Source organism: Tupaia chinensis, unplaced genomic scaffold (assembly GCF_000334495.1).
Source record: "Tupaia chinensis unplaced genomic scaffold, TupChi_1.0 Scaffold000437_1, whole genome shotgun sequence".
NCBI classification, from domain to species: Eukaryota; Metazoa; Chordata; class Mammalia; order Scandentia; family Tupaiidae; genus Tupaia; species Tupaia belangeri.
Window position 1 is genome coordinate 1,673,544 of NW_006159942.1, and position 18,026 is coordinate 1,691,569.

General features: G+C 41.3%; 1 protein-coding gene across 1 annotated transcript in view; it reads right to left on the minus strand.

The window, feature by feature from the left end:
• Positions 1-9,851: 9,851 nt before the first annotated feature.
• Positions 9,852-18,026, minus strand: part of PLCXD2 (phosphatidylinositol specific phospholipase C X domain containing 2) — a 57,188-nt gene continuing 49,013 nt past the window's right edge. The window contains exon 4 of the mRNA XM_006155145.3: positions 9,852-15,984. Within this exon, the coding sequence (XP_006155207.1) occupies positions 15,825-15,984 (160 nt within the window). The 3' untranslated portion in view covers positions 9,852-15,824. The remainder of the gene's footprint in view (positions 15,985-18,026) is intronic.

Sequence of the window (18,026 nt, forward strand, 5' to 3'; positions counted from 1 at the left end):
TCATAGATACACAATAGATTAGAGGACTGTGGTTTCTCACCCGTCTACTAGCAAGAACTCCTTTGATAGCTTACTTTGTTCATAAGCACATGGGCTTGAAAGATTTTTCGCCTTTAGGGAAGATTTCATTGAGTAACAATTAGTGTCTTCATTTTCATTACTCTATGAAAATCTAATTAGACTAACAGCATTACCACACTGGCCTGATGGACTTCTAGCCCAAAGCAAAGCACTTGATGTTTGAGTGGTCTCTGCGGCCCAGAACAGGCCACATAGTCATTTGGCATATTGGACTTGTGGTGAAAATAGCTTGTGAGCCCTTCTCTAATTTGTAGGCTTTAGGTGAACTGCTTGTGTATTAGAAGAAAAGAATGGGGCCACTAGGTGGCGTGGTGGTTAAAGGTGTTGGACTCCCACATGGTCAACAGTGGTTCAAGTCCTGGACCTGGTGGGTGGCATGTTTTCTCTCTCTTGCTCATCGCTCTGGTCAAAAAAAAAAAAAAAAGAAAAAAAGATGATAAATAAAGTCAAATAAATAATTCTTTAAATAAAGAAGGAGAAGAAAAGACCAAAGAATTTGGAGCCCAAGCCCCATGGGACTTAGTGGCTGAGAGAGATTGGGAAGTGCACTCGTTTGTGTTCAGTCTCAGGCTCCCTATCTGAAAGGATAGCATCTAATAACAGTACTCATTTTACAGAGCTGTGATTGAGATGAAATAAAACCATGGACATCCTGGAAACTTGAAAAATCTAACTTTTGCAAAAACTGATATTTCCTGGTAGAAACAAACCTTAGAAATCTTGATATAATAAATGAAAAATTTCTTTCTTTTATATTATATAACAATAAATGAAACAAATTAGTTAACGTCCCAGTTTGTGAACTGGGAGATAGAACAATTTTCTTTCACAGCTTCTGAAAGGGATCAAAGCACTGACCCTGACCCATAGGCAGTTGCTAGTTTGTGAGGGTATGCATGCATGCACATGTATGCATATGTGTTTTGTGGTTATTTTTCTATATAATAGGAAAACCACTGTGATACTGAATTTTATGCCTGTAGGGCCAAGAATATTTGGTTGTGGAGAGACAGATGGATAGATATATACCCTGAGGAGCCAAGGAAATAATTCAGAAATAACTCCTTGTCCTTTTTTGTGCAGAACACAGTGTAAACACTACTAGGTGAGTATGTTTCGCAAGATAGAATGCTACAGAACATGGACTTCTCAGTCAGACAGATCCCAACTTCATTGCACCTCATCTTCCTATATCTATGATTTGGACAAATTGTACAGGTTTGTTACATAAATTAAATGTAAAATGTATAGGTAAAAAGATAGCAGTTAGTTTCTCGGTCATACTAAACACTTGCTAAAGATTAAGTGTGACGAATCTTTGTGGTTCAGCTTCAACTTTTTCTCTGTCCCCTGGTGTCTTAGTTAACAAGAAGGGAAGCCTGTGAGCATAGTTCGTGTGGGGCCAGTTGATTAGTAAAGTGTTCTGGTGGACATGGTGATGCAATCCCTATTTGGAATGCCTTTGCTATCACACTCTTGAGGCAGGTCAGTAAAAGTAGAAACGCTTTGTTCAAAAATGTTTAACCAATCACAATTCACAGTGGTATTTCCTTATCTTGATTTTGTAAATTCTCAGGCATTGTGGTTGCTTTGGAATTTCTGCACAAGGCTAATATCTGAACGAAAGTGAAGCTGAGGATGGAGAGCAGAGGAAGGTGTGTTGCTGTACATTCTTACTTATTGCCATCTGACTCCAAGCCAGCACGAGGCTCTTCAGGTTGCTACCGGGAGCCTTGATAGAACGAATTGTTGGTGGTTCCTCTTGCTTTAAGCCTTGTTTGTCCAATTCCCTTAGATTTAAGTGAGTGGATATTAACTGAGGTGAAATGAGGCAGTCATTAAATTCTTGAGTTCCCAGAGGAGGATTGGAATGGGATCATTTCTTTCCCTGGACAGGGTTCTTAGTTGGTTGCTCATAGAATTGAGTTTACAGTGTAGAAAGGGACAGAGGTCTAGACTGAGGAATAACTGGTTTGGTTAAGGAATGCTCAGGACTGATAAAAGCAGTGACTGCTGCTATGAGAAACACTACTTCCACTTCTTGCCTGTCCTTCCCTTTATCTCCGCTTGAGGAAGCTCCAGTTTAATCTAATGCTGGCCTTTTGGTAATAGTGGCAACCAACTGGCCTCAGGCTTCTTCCAAGGACCAGCTTAGAACCTCTGACTGTGTCAGTCTTGCTTACTTCACTGACAACCCCCCTCCCCCTGCCAATTGATACTCCTCCACATGCTCAACTTCATGATCTGATTGGAAAAGCAATGGCCTGGAAACAGGCAGAGTTGAGTAGGGTTCTAGCTCCGCTTCGACTAACTGTACCATCTCAGGCAAATTAGTTAATTCTGTCCCACTTCCCAGGTTTAAGGGTTTAAGGGTCAACAGTGCGTATATAATCTAATCAATCTCAAGAGTAATTTCCCCCTGCCTCATATCCAATGTGTGCGAAATGGAAAGAAAAGCTGGGACATTTAGCTTTGAGGTGAGTGCCACACAGTAAGGATAGGTCAGACCTCTGCATCTGTCCCTGAGGTGGCCCACAGCACTCTGGAGAGATCAGGTCAATGTGTTTGAATGTCCTGAGACCCTCACCCTCTTCAAAAACACCTCCATCACGGCATTATCTACAAACATACTACACATACCAGACAGGCACACACTTGACATTTTATGAGGCTCAAAACCCCAGACATTTATCAATAGCTCGTGACTCTCCACAATGTTCCTCACAGGTAGTCACAGATTCACCCCGCTCACCCGATGTGAGCGGGGTGAGTCTGCAATGTCTGTGATGACCTTCCTGCCAGCACCTAGTTAACTGCGTCAGCCACTAATGATTCTGGCCACAAATCTTGCCTGAGGAGATTCATTTAAATTCCATAAATGATTGACAAGAATAATGCCAAGTATTGCTGACTACATATGGCCCAACTCTTCTCCTAAATGGAGTTTAGAAAAATTGGGCCTCCCTATCACCAAGCACTTAATTAATAGCTTTAAGAACTAGAATCTATTGCACAGACCTAGTGGGTATAAGTAGTGAAAATGAGACATCATTTCTGCAATTTTTTAAATGTTCATTAAAAATGACATATTTTCAGAACATGCAGGCTTGAAAGGGAAAAAAATTCTTTGTTTTTTTTTGATGATTACTACATAACTTTATTCTCCCTCAGGAATCACTTAATAACTTGTCCCAAAGTTAGTATATTTCTTCCCTACCAACCTCCAGCAAGAGAGGAAGTTCTAGCTATCAGGTTTGTACAAGAGTTTTGCTCATGTGTATTACTCTTTGAGCTGGGAAGCACTTTATGAAACTTACTATTCTGAGTAGGATAAGAACTTACTCTGGGCAGAAAAAAATATAGAAGGAAAGAGCACCTTCACTTGTTTTGTGTCTGTTCTACGGAGAGGCTCAGAGGGTAAGGGTTTTGGTGGTCCACGTCAAAGATAGGAAACAGCTTTACATCAGTAAATGATTGACCTGCCTGCCCAGTGTGATAAGCTTAGGTAAACAGGCTTCATTCTGCTTCAGTAATTTCAGGACTTTTAACTCTCTAGGTTCTGAAGCAGAGAAATGCACCACATCTGGCTCCATAGAGGGCCTCTGGTTTCAGGTTCACAGCCCTCTGAGTGGATAGTGTGCTCCTCAGGGTCATATTCACTCTGTCCTGTCAGGAATATCTGGAAAGTGAAATTCATGCCAACAAAATTGAGGGGGGGGAAATTCCATGTTTGTGGAGCCACCACCAATGGAAGAGTTTGGAGAATTTCAATAAATAACAACTATGATTTCTTATAATAAAGATTTTTTAAACTCAACAATTTCGAGATATGTAGATAAACAATCATTTTTCAGTGGAAGAAGATGAATGAAAAATATAGCCTGCTTTCCAGAACACACTGATGAACAAATGATTGAAATCTCCCCACACACCACATCTAGCCATCCCCTTCAGCAGGTCATCCTCAGAGACACTCTGCTTACAGGACTATATGAGAAGCTCGCTTTGTGATCTTGAGAGGAGGACACGGGACTAGATCGGTCACTTACCTTGATTGTTGCTTTCCCTCAGTTTTCTTCTTAACTCAGCAGTGATGGCTTCCAGCTGTCCCAACTCTTGCTGAAGAGTGTGGAATGTTGGGAAGAAGAATCAATGGAGGCTTCTACTTTTCCCCAAGCAGGAAAGCACGGATTCCGCTCTGTTTCTGTCCCAGCTCCCTCTGGCCTCTGCAGACAGTGGTCACAGGCAGTACTTGCTTACAGCCAGGTATGTTGACAGATGTGAAGGAGGGAGTCTGCACTGCTCTCAGCTGCCTGGTCCAGCCAATCAGTACACACCCGGCTGGGCTCCTAGTCCTGCTCAAATCTGATCAGAGCTGGGTGACAACATTCAACAGCAGGACTGTTCACGTCATAGATCTTCTCTTCCTTCGCTTCACTCCCTCCTTTCCCTCTTGTTCCTTTTGTCTTTCCTTTTCTTCCTCTTTTTCTTTCTTCTTTCCTTTTCTTCTTTTCTTTCTTTTTCTTCTCTTTTCCTTCCTGCTCTTTTTCTTTCTTCTCTCTTTCTTCCTTTTCTTTTTTCTCTCTTTTTCTTTTTTTCTTCTTTCTCTCTTTCTTATGTGTTATGCATGAAATAAGAGAAAGAAGCACCTCTACAGGGCTCAGTCGTGTCATGATCCCTTCCTCCAGTCATTCAGCCCATCAGGATGCTGGGCACTCACCAATGTGCATGTGCCTGGCATATGCCAACTCCAATTGGGGTTGGCATATGGCTTTCCGCATGTGCCTGGCATGTTTTCCAACTCCAATTGGGGTTGGCATATGGCTTTCAGCTCTACAGTCTGGCATACTACTGACTGTACCACAGAGACTGTTTTCTTTTTTTCCTTGTTTTGTTCAACCTTACCTCTTAAAGAGAGAACCTATATTGAACAAATGCACAATTAATTCAGTGAGTTAATTTTCATGATAGGAAGACCCAAGGCTTTTTAGTGCTAGCTTAAGTTAGCCATCCTTGTTTACTTAACATTTAGTTCGTGATAGGAAGGAGCGCTAGCTTAAATTAGCCATCCTTGTTTACTTAACATTTAGTTCATACGGATAAGCATTCGAAGGGCAGTGGTTCATAACTTCTTAGGATCAGAGATCCCTTTGAGAATTCAATGAAAGTTATGGGTCCTCTGCCAGAAAAACATGCACACCCATCTAAGGTTTTGGGTACCTTCTGAGGTCATTTCAGATCTCCTGCTGTAGTCCAACTGCGCCTCTGATGTGTGGCAAGTTAGTTTTATACTCACAACACTGTTGGTGGGGGAAGTTATTGTGAAAGGAAGTCTTAGACCTCCTTCCAGTTCCCCTTACATGAGACCTCTTGGGCCTGGATGGAGCAAATGCTCAGTGAAGATCAAGGCTGGAAAGCAGCTAAGTTCTCAGCTCTCGGTGGGCTCCTTTTCAGTATGCTGTGCTTCTTGGGACCTCTCACTGCAGGAGAGTCTATCCTTTAGACGCTTTGCCCCTTAGAAGCTCTCTGCCTCCCTTTTTCTGAATATCACGATGCTACTGGACAGAGGCTGACACCGCGGCATCCTCCTCCCCACCCATGCTGTCCCCAAACACGACCAGCTGTGAAAACACCCTGGTCTGACTAGTCTTTTGTTTTACTGGCATTTGTCCAGGCCGTCCTGGGTGAGGTTCAAGGCACATGGGCTTTGGCCACTGTTCCTTCCTTGTAACCTTCCACCCTTCTCTGAGAATAAACGATTTCAAGTCTTAAAAATAATAATGCTGTTTTGGTCATAGTGAGTAGATTCGCGGGGGTGGGAGGGAAAGGTGGACAAAGAAACATACTGCTGATCAGAAAGAATTCCTTTGCAAAAACAAAAACAAAAACATGACAAATATCCAGGACATCTAGGCATCTTAACCTCAGGGACTCACAGAAGAGGAATCATTCTCAGAACTGTAGGATGGGGCTTGCTCTCTGCATTCCGTGTTTACCCGGCACAGCCAGCTGTGGGACTGAGCGACTCCAAGACCTTTCCTGCCCTAGTTCAAATTATTCCCCAGGACGACATGGAGACAGCTGATCTGCACATGGGCTTCTACAGGAAATGAGGAAACGTCCCTCATGGAAACAGAGATGATTTTCTATCTCAAACAGTACTTTATTTATCTATTTGGTTAGTGAAGAATGATTAGAAGGAGGACAGTCAAATCCAGTTCTAGGTACAAGTGTGTGTACGTGGTGGAATCTACTGCATTTTTTAAAAAGTTTTTTTATTTATCCCAGGAGTGAAAAAACATAGCAAGTGAGCCTGCACACGAGAGAGAGTGAGAGATACAACACCCTTAGTCAGCCTGGATCATGGGCACATAGCTGCCCAGTACACTCAGGGAGGTGACTGGATTCGAACCTCAAACTTTCCCATGGGGGTCAACCTTGCAGAGTGCTGTATTTTACCACTGCACAACCATCCAGCCCCAAATGCATTTTTTTTTCAAACTGGAAAGGCTCACATATTTAGATCTTTCCTATAGCTTTTACACAGTGGATTCTTTAACACGTTTAAATAAATTCATTTTGAAAGAGAATCTTATGTCACTATTAAAAGCCCAGGATGACTTGCTACAAAGTAGGTAACAACAAAAGAAATCCAATCCAAACAAGCAGATATTAAATGTTAGTTAGATACTGTTGCTTTTTTTGTTTGTTTTTGGTCAATAAGCAAGGTGTAGAATTCCATCACTAAGCTGAGACTTCCCTCTTGACTAATCAGAATGATTATCTTTCAGGATAGGGCCAACTCTACCAACCTCATTTCACGTACGTCGCTGCCATAAATCCCACTATCCGAGCAATATATATTTGGACCAGCAATTCCCCAACTGGCAACACATCAAAACACATATTTGTAATTACTCCTTCTCAGATACATCCTAAGATACCGCTTTAGTCTATTCTTTTGTTGCTATAATAGAATACCTGAGATGCATCATTTATAAAGAAAAGGAATTCATTTCTTAGAGTCCCAGACACTAGAAAGTTCATGACGGGTGCAGCCCCTGCTCGGTTTCTGGTGAGAGCCTCGTGTTGCATCACAACATGGCGGAGGTAAGAAAGGGGAATCAGTCTTGTGGGAAAAGGTCAAAACTTGAGGAGTGGCCTCATTTTATAGCCACCTGCTGTCCAGGTAACTACCCAGGCTCTACAGAACTGCATGAATCCCTTCACAGAGCAGAGACTCCTAAAGGCCCTACCGCTCTTAGTCATTACATTTCCACCTGAGTTTTGTGGGAACACACCACATACAGAGCTGATATCAAGACTCAGAATCTGCAGGGGTCAGGTCCAGCACCTCTGATGTGGAAGCTTCCAGCTTCCACCATCAGCCAAACCCTAGGACTTTTTCTCCTGTGACTTCCTCACACTCTCTTCTTCTTTTTGCCTCTGACGACCATCCCATTCTCACCTACTGAGATGAGAGAGAGAGAGAGAGAGAGAGAGAAAGAGAGAGAGAGAGAGAGAGGAAGGGAGAGACTGAGTCTAAACCCTCCTCACATCAGCCAGCTTCCGCACCAGAACCCTCATGAATCTGCCATAGGAAGGGCTTACATATTATCTCTTACTGAATTGATCTGCTTCATCTCTCACTAATTAGTTCCTGCTAAATCATTCACTAATCAACACAAAGGTTAGCATTCAATCATGTGGAAGGGATTGTGCTGGGTGTATTTGGAGGAGATGAGTGTAAAGTCCTTGCCCCTAGTACTAATACTAATAGCCACGACTGAGTATTTGCCACACACCACACTCCGGGCTGAAATGCTTTCCATCCATTCTATTTGAGCTTCTCAGTAACTCCTCATGGTCGATACTATGAGATCTATATTCTATATGCATAGATTAATTTGCCCAAGGTCACACAGCCAGGATATGATAAGAGTTAGGACAGAAACTGCAGTCTGTGCCTCTCTGAAATGATTTAGTTTCTGTGCTAAATGTTATGTTTATAACCTAGTTGTAATACGATAAATTAACCTATAATTGGATATCAAAGAATTCATGCAAATGTTTTAATTTTTTTTTCAGTGATTTTTGCTATAGGGCGTGTGTGCTTGCCGAAGAGATAGAGAGAGGCAAAAAGTGAGAAATCACCCCCTTGGGGGCAGTGGCTAAGCCACAATCTCTTCTCCTTGTAGGATTTTGGGCATGCACACACGCACACGCACACGCCCAGCATAAGTTTAAGCTGCTGGGTCTGGGTTGACTATGTAGGAATCCAGTGACGGTAACTATTATGCCATCTGCTGATCCCCATTTCATACACAAAGGAAGAGCTCCATTGTCAGAGAACGTCCTGAACCAAGTAGATATTCAGAAATTGAGGCAGACCAGTAGTATCTTTGCAGTTTCCCCATGCTTATGTTTGGACCCAGCCTCATCTATGTCATGTGACTTTTAATAAAATGAAATTGAGGGCCAGCTGGTAGCATGGTGGTTAAGGCGTCTAGATCCCACACAGCCAAGTATGTGGTTTGAGCCTGGGACTTGGTGGCTTGAAAAACACACTGGGCGGGAACCAGCAGTTAGCATAATGGCTATGTCGCTGGACTCCCACGTAGTCAACCGTGATTCGCGTCCTAGACCCGGTGGCTTGGAACTCACGCCGGGCGCGTGTGCGTGCGTGCCCAGGATCCCGAGAGGAGAATGGAGGAGAAGGGATTGCAGCGTGGCCATCCCCCCTGGGGGGTGATTTCTCGCTTTCTGTCTCTATGTCTCTCTCTGTCTGTCTGGCGAGCGCACGCGCCCTATAGTGAAAACCTCTCAAAAAAAAAAAAAAAAGAAAGAAAAGAAAAACACACTGGGCGTGTATGTATGTGCACCCCAAATCCCAAAAGTAGGGAGAGCTGAAGGGGTTGCAGCACAAGCTTGCCCCATGGGGTTGTACTTTCCCATTCTCTCTCTCTCTCTCTTTCAGGCAAGTGCACATATCCTCAGGCAAATTTTTTTTTTAAAAAAGGAAATGACAAAGTGGTGCTTATTAAAACTAACCAGAGAACAGTATGATAGGTTTATTAAACAGTGGCTGTAACTGTGAGCAGAAAATTCTGATAGTTTTTAAATTTCTATAATAACTTGAATAGACATAAAGTTATCTGTACTTACTCGTGCTAACATTTGCCTTTATGGAATGAACGATCATGTAGAATTAATTTGATCTTGGCTAAATTCATACCAAGGTTTTTACCCTAATCTATTATTTTTGTAGAGGATAGGGCAAAAAAGGAATGAACTGAAATGAAGTGGTCTTAGATAGTCTAGTAAAAAGAATAAAAAATGAGGAAATTATCAACATCTTCATTGTGATGTAAGATTATACACAAATACGTGATGTCTGCCTTGTTCTATTTCTGGGTATTTAGCAATTACTCAAATTAATGTGGGCCAGAGATACTGGTCAGATAAATGAGGATATGAATGTCAGTAAGGCCTGGTCTAAAACTTAGCGAAAAGAACTGAAATGCGAAGAATGGATTTAGGAAAAGCCTGGGTGGCCAGGCTGTGCACATGCTGCACATACTGCTCATGTCCAGAACTTCAGGCATATTTAATTAATCCCAGTTTGTGCTAGACAGGGGTGAGAGGACTTTTACCCAATTTCACATAATAAGGCATTTTATTGACGCCAAGTCTGTAACTCTTTAAAGCAAAGTTAGAAGCGAGCCAATGATCAAATGTTTTTTCAAACAAAAGAAAAGTGCCTGTCAAAGTTTACCATTTATTTAGGTTTAATTCTATTCAGGTGGCTTAAATCAAATACAAGAAAACATATCATGTCATCATATCTCTTAAAATGTTTTTTCACAGTTAAAATGAGGTATTCTGGCTTGACAATGTTCTAAGTTTAATTAAGCGGTTTAATCAAGGTTACAAAAAAGAAAGAGAAAGCTATTTGAACAGGTATATGCTGGGTGGGGAAGAGCCAAGTGAAATGTGTATAGATAAAATAACTGAGCCACAAAATACCTTTCAGAGTATCAAGCAGCATATATGCAAACTTGTAATCCTAATCTTAAATTAGTGTAACTTATTGTTTTTTTCTTTTCTTAGCAAACAACATGCACTGTAGTGTGAAACAAGCAATAGAGGGCAAAATATAATACCTATTAGAGCACTTAGCAGATTCACATATCATCTGTATTGACCAAGACTTATTTGCACTAAAACAATTTCTGTATTTTCTAGTTGCTGTTTAGTGAGGTTAAGTATTACAGTTGGCATATACACAATACAAGTAATGCATACACAATCTGTATTTAATGCTTACTATTAACACCGGGGTGTAAATTAGTAAGCGTAATAGCAGCAAGGTACTGCTGCTTGTAAAATATTTCTAAGATTCACCATATTGATACTATAGATTCATGACTAAACTGTTATTAGTGTTATAAACTAATAACACATGTAAATTTGCAAATGTACAAAGCTACCAAAGGCCTGTGTAACTTTCAAAGTGCTGTGCTTCTGGTTGAGCTTAAAGCTTGTGAGCAAGCTCCTGCTATTTGAATTAAGTATTGGTCCCAAATCCTGGGCTCCAATCAAGTACAGTTCTAATGACCTGGTGGAGGTGAGGGGCAGAATAATGGACCTGGAAACAGGAGAAGCAATAACCACCATGACCACCGCTGAATGTGCGTGTCTTCCACTGTAAGCTCTACCGCACCCTGTGATAAACAGTAATCACCCAGATGGTGGAGGATGGCCAGGAGACCAGAACAGAAAGTGAATTCTATGAAGGAGTTGAGAAGGAATGACATAGAAAATGCCTCTAATTATTGACAAGGCTGCCACAATGGACCGTGGGCTTGAATTCCCGGAGGGGGGGGGGAATTCCCAGGGAATACTTAATCTAAACTATTTGGCTTGGAAATGAGTCTGAAAAGTCTTAAGAATAAGTTTTGTTAGAGAAGACACGAGACTGCCATATCTACTGCAGGTAAGTGTTATCTTAGGATATTTTTACAATGTCTAAGAAAATCAATAGCATTTTGCTTTTAAAAAAATCAATAGCAGTTTGTAATATATTATTCTGGGTGAGGGCAAGTCCAGAGATATTGTGCTATTAGTGTCACTATTTCTAGTAGGAAGTTGGTAAATCCAGAGGCTAAAGAAATAGCGGGTCTCTTGGGGCAGTAAAGAGCTGTTCAGTATCATTCGTAATTGAGGGTAAAGTTTCCAGCTAAATCACTCAGTACCCAATTGGTTCACTCCTGTGTGTCCCAAGGCAATGTTTGTGAGTGACAAAGATAAGGTGGCAAACACTATGGGCAGGCTGAGACAGGAGGCCAAGGGGTATGAGAAAGTTAGTATGGGATTTAGAAGGCCAACCAAGTTTTATGCCACATTAAAAATATTTCTTGTCCGTTGGGATGTCCAATGCTACCAATTTCTATTTACTTCCTTTTGGCATGACAAGGTTATTTAGCATGTGTTAGGAAGAGTGATCTCTCAAAAGCCCACATCCGTGTAGACGGATTTCCTCGAGTCTCACACATTTCATTACGCAGATCATGAACAGTGCCATCCCTGGACAAGGCACGCATCAGCACACTTTTGGGAAATAAGCCCAAGTAGCAGCATCTTCACACAAGCCAAGGAAAGAACTACAACTGTATATCTCAAGTATAAGGGATTTCATCGAAATATTAATGACCTTACATTTGGGGGAGTTGGTCATCCAAGATTTATAAAACAGCACTAAGTAGCAGACAGCATCTTTTCTACAGTAAGGAAGATTTAGCCCAGGATCACTCGCTCAGCCAAGAAAGGGGCACCTCATGGCTACACTCCATTCATTAGTTTATTCTGTTTTCAGAACCTAATAATCATCATTTAATATCAACCAGTAAAAAACATTGCAGAAACTTAAACTGTGCCAAAAACTAAATCTGTAGGATGGCATGATGGCTTTGTGTAGTCTATTCGCTTCCCAGGAAAAAGAAGTAGCTTCATTTCAGTTTGAATTTCTTCTGTGTCTCCTCATCTAGTTCTATGCTAAGTCTTCTAGCTGGAAGGTAATAATGTCTTTTTCAGGAGCATGTTCTAATAGTAGGATTCAGAAAACCAGAGACTGAAAATCCCAGTACACCATAAAACTGCACTTAATTCCAGAATGCTCCACTACATTGTCTTTCTGAACAGAAACAGAAACATTTTTGTATGAGTATGAGGTCATGAATGAAGAACTAGGATTCTTAAGACCTATCATTACCTGGGATCAGATCTTGTGCTTTTCTCTGAGTTAATATAAAATCCTGGGCTTAGGCTGTGGCTTAACTCTTCTCAAGAATTCCAAGGTCTGGATTCAGCACGAAGGAAAATGACTAAATTACTATCATGTCTAATACATCATCAAATGGAAAAAAAATGGCATGACCCTCTTAGATCTGCCATTAATTCAAAATTGAATTCTTGATAACTTATCGTTCCTTTCTACCAAGTCCATCTCTCCAGTCCGAAGAATATACTTATTTTCCATGATGCCATGTGGCTCAAAGTTCAAGTTTTTAAACACTGTTATAACCCGAGACTTGTGACAGTCCCTTTGCCATAAACCCTGGAAATAGGGTCCTGTGGGAAATGGTCCAAGGAGCTTATGAAGAATTCAGTTCTGGGGGGGGAATAAAGATGACCTCAAATTCTGTGAAACCAAAATCTTCTTTGGCTCGGTCAAGTAGCTTTTTAGCTGATCATGAACTGAATTCTGAGCATATCTGATTTGAAAGGTCCCCAGAATTTGTGAGAATAAGCGATACGGTTGGGACACCACATTTATGGTTGGTGGTCACAGAACAAGTCCCTGACCTGAAGTCTGTTTCCTCTCTGACCCATGTGTTTGAGTTCTGCCTGGCCACTTCATCAAGGAGCACAATGCACAAACCCTATAAAATAGGTTAAGCAACGTTTTTGGGCGGCACAGAGTCTTTCAATTCAAGGGTGTTTATCAAGGGATAACGGTTAACAATCCTCCTCCTATCATCTAGAATTCCTGGGCAGACTTTCAAATGCAAGCAAAACTGGCGAATTCAAAGCAACACGAAGGACAGAGTGCCTGCACCCGCCACACAGAGCAGGACTCCATGCATGCAGCCTTCGGAGAGTTTTCTGTGTTTCTGTGTCATGCTCCACCACTTCTATCATGCAAAACCTGCAGTGCACTTAAATGTTACAACTCAAGTGGAGTGCAACTACATATTGAAAAATTAAAGGAGAAAGTCTAGTAAACATTTCACTGAACAGTCAGCAGCCCTTGGGTGTCACTGGCATCCTGTGTAGATACCTGACAACACACCTGGCCTCGTAGCACCAAGCACCTGGACAAAGCTGAGGCTCAAATAAAACAGAGCAGAATGATTCTCCTCTTGCCTCCTTATCTCTTTGCCAAGTAATACAGAGTTAAAATGGGAAATGGGCTGATCCTTAGCAATTGACTAAGCATTAAAAACAAAACCAAAATGAAACAATAACACAAAAATAAAACCCTGAGGGTACAGGCAAGGGATTTCAGAACCTATCACTAGGGCGTGATGTAAGAATTGAAGGAAAATTAGGAAAGTGGACACTTAACTTTCTCAGTCCGATCCAGAGAAGGCTCTTTGCAATTCAACAATATCACCCCAAAAACCACTTTGAGGAAGTATTCAAATGCAAGAAAAAGGACATTTAAACCATATTTTCCCAGAGATCTCCTCAGACCGTGGAGGCTAAAAGTCAGAACTGAAGTTACAGAAAGTAAAGGCTGGAAGACCAGGAGTAGGGGGTGTGCGTGTGCTTTTAGAGGCTCATCCAGGATCGGATCTGCCGCTGCTCCCCCCATTGCAGGCAACATGCGAAATCCATTTATGAGCATCTAAGGAGATAAACGAGAATTCCTGGGAGGAGGGTCCAATGACCTTTGTACATACACATATCTATTTGAGATTCCATATTTGCATTTTCTCCTTAAGATGCCAGAACCTGACACTTAGGCATTCTCAGATAGTGCCAAGGAACATGGAAGAACACACGATACCCGGTTTTCTTCTGTTTCTTAATTTCAGCACTTTGTTGGATGATCTACCTCAAGAACTGAGAATTCTTTATGAGCCATTCTGTCCTCGTGAGTGGGGTGGCAGGGCTTCTCAGATCTGTCCCACGTCCACATGTGTACACTGTCCCTGAAAGGGCTAGGGGAGCCAGGACACCTACAGCAGTCAAAGGTCACTGAGAGCCCTGAGATGCACGGTCCTGGTGAGGGGAGGAAGACCGTAGCAGCATCTGTACTGGCGAGAAGAGTCCAGTAAGCTCCTGTGTGAGTGCTCTTGAGGATACTTACTGCAGTGCACTGCAGAGACTCACTCTATAAATGAATAGATGAATGAATAAATAAATAAATAAAAACCCAAGAGGGCTCTTTATAGATAAGCACCTCTTATCAATAATAATAATAACAACCCCCCCCCTTGAGTTTCAGAGCCTTCATGGAGGTGATTAATAGGCTCAAAACAACCTACAGAAAGTAGAACAATCAAGACATAAACTGGAGATGTTCCCACACTGGGTATTTTTCACTCGATGACATGTAAGTCATCCCAAATGTCCCCGAGGTAGTCTTGTTTTCAAGGAGTTACAGAATGGCTCCAAACCCACATGGAGCTTCCTCCTTGAATGTCATTGCACTTTCCCATGCATCCTGTGGCTACCTCCATGGTATCATGGACAAGGTGCCTTCTACTAGGGTTGTGTCCCACAGTGCAGACCTGAGTCTTAGGCAGACAACAGTAAAATGCAGTTCCAAGACCTGGCTGGAAGATCTCAGTCCAAAGAAGACTTGCCAAAATGATGCAGGTGCTTACCTGACAGCCATTTTTGGAAAAGCCACAGAATTAAATCAAAGAAATAAGGCATGCAACAAACATGCATGTAAGTCTATCTGTGTTGGGCCCCACACTGAAAAGATCTCCCATCATTGTTCCTTTCACTTTTAAGGAGCCAAAAGAAATAGAAAGGAATCAATGTTGTAAAACTGGGAAACATAGTTCTGATACCGAGGGCAGTATACACTTTTTATCTGGAGAATGAAGATGACCAGCTACTAGCACAAGCTACACAACAACAGCTTGTGGCTAAAACACCGTAGTGAGAAATAGGTCTTACCTACTCAGGTTAAATTAATAAGTTGTAACATTCACCAGTCCTGGAGAGAACTGGTGCCTGGCCACTTTCCTGTTCAGAGCCTCAGGTTGGTGTTAGAGTCACCCTACTGGTCAGTCCACACCTGCAATGAGCCATACTTTTGACCAGAAATGGCTTCCTGGTTTAGCCTTCTCACTGGCTCAAACTCAACACCCTGGAAGACAATAGAGAACTGGGCCAATTGGAGGGGCACTTAATACCCCAGTGGAACCTGGAGACTGTCTTTCCATATTCCATACATCACCATAAGCCATTGCAGAGATCCTGACTTTGCTCACATGAAACACGCTTTCTTCCCTTGGACTTAAGTTTCTTAGAAGTCTCGTTTGGGAAAAATGCAACTAAAAGCCCTATAATTTTATCCAAATGGCCCTATGAGGAAGGAATAAAATAAGCTCTCCTCCTCTTACTCATTTCACCAGAACTGCCCAGGGGCCATCCTAACAGGAAACCCTTAAGAACTCAATCCTGGTCAACAAATTCAACATTGAGTAAAATTAAAAATTAAATCAGCATTTAGCCAAAGCTCTGTCCTCCTGTAGAAGGTCATTCAGCTCGATGACGGTTGTGGCAAAGTCCACCAGGTCCACGAAGTCAGATGTGATGATGTTGACACCCATGGTTCCAGGCTTCTGAGTTTTCACCCATTCCAGGATGGCAGGAAGATTCCTACACAGAGATGTGTTGGGGGGAGAGAGAATCAGTAGCAGAGTTTAGAAGGATCCCTCCAGGAATGGAAACAAAACATTGCTACTGATATAACAAAAGCATATCAATAAAAGAGTAAGAACCCAGTGGAATATCCATTTAAGTTTTCTGTCTCTTTCAGGGATGAAGTGGTCTGTATCCTGTCAGTGAATTATACTGTTTAGCATTTTCTTGCTGATAGAGAATATCATATACACCAAGCAGCAAAGGGGTACTATGTCAACAGAGCCTTGACCAAGATCAATAACTCAGTTATTGGTGGGTTCTTTAACTTTTTCTATCATGAAAATTTTCAAACTTAGGGCAACACTGAAAAAATTCTATAGTGAGTATCTATCCTCCTGATTCTACAATTGACACTTACTCTACTATTGTCTGTCAACCAACTCACCACTCTCCTTCTATCAATCTACCCCACATTCGGAAATATTCCAATGACAAACATCAATATATTACCTGGGGTTCAATATTTGTTTTCAGTTTGTGGTTTTTTTTTTTTTGGACAAAGTTTATGTGTAATAAAACCCACCTATCTTAAGAAAACATAATTTGCTGAGTTCTGACCAAAAAAGAAATACATATATGTGTGAGCATGTGTTTATTTGGGATACAAACACACACGTATGTTACACACACACAAATACACACATATATATTAGTCCAAAACTCAGCAAGTCTATGTATGTCACGTGTGTACACACAACACACACACACATCTATCCCAACCCCTATCAAGGTATAGAACATTGCTAGCACTACAGAGGTTCTTCCTCCATGCCTCTTTGCCGTCAATCCCTGCCCCATCCTCCTGGAGATAACTATGTTGACATGCTCTCCACCATAGGTTAGATTGCCCATTCTGGAACTTCATATAAGCCAGACAATATGCATTCTTCTGTGTGAGCTTTCTTCCACTCAGCATAATGCTTTTGAAATTCATCCATGTTGTTGTACGTATCAGTAGTTCATTTTTTTAAAAAATCACAGCACAGTATTCCACTGAACAAATGTACTGCAGTTTGTTTAATCCGTTTTCTTATTGATGGCTGTTTCCGGTTTTTGGATATTATGGATAAAACTGTTATGGGTATTCTTACATGAATCTTTTTAAAAAAAATTTTTTTTTTGAAGATGTTTTTGCTATAGGGTGCATGCGCTCGCCAGAGAGACAGAGAGAGACAGAGAGACAGAAAGTGAGAAATCACCTCCCAGGGGGGATGGACACGCTGCAATCCCTTCTCCTCCATTCTCCTCTCAGGATCCTGGGCATGCACGCACATGAGTTTAAGCCACTGGGTCCAGGACTCAAACTGTGGTCGACTACATGGGAGTCCAGCAACATAGCCATTATGCTAACTGCTGGTCCCATGTGAGTCTTTTTGTAGCAATTCATTTTTGTTTCTTTTGGGTAAATATCAAGAAACAAAATTATTATATTATACGGTTGTTTTATATTTAGTTTTATAAGGAACTGCCAGACCTTTTCACAAAGAGGTTGTTTCACTGTCAACTCCCACCAATGAAGCATGAGATTTCTGATTGTTCACATCCTCCTCATGATTTGGTACTATTGGTCATTAATTTTTGCCAGTCTGGCAACTATGTAGAAATATTTCACGATATTTTAATTTGTATTTTTCCTGATAACTACGGATGTTGAACACTTAGTCACATAATTTTTGGACATTTGCATATGTTCTTTTTGGATGTATCTGTTTAATTATTTTATTCATTTAAAAAAATTGTTGTTTGTAGAAGTTATTTACACATCCTGGATATCAGTATTTTGCCAAACATATTTTGTGAGTATTTTATCCTACCCTATAGCAAATCTATTAATTTTTTTCAGTGATGCCTCTTGATGAGCTGAAGTCCTTAACTTTGATGGAGTCTAGTTTGTCAAGTTTTGCTTTTACGGTTTCTGTGAGGTGTCTAAAAAGACTTCTGTTTCCAATTAATAAAAGATATCTTCCTTTGTCTTCTTCTAAAAGGTTTATAGTTTA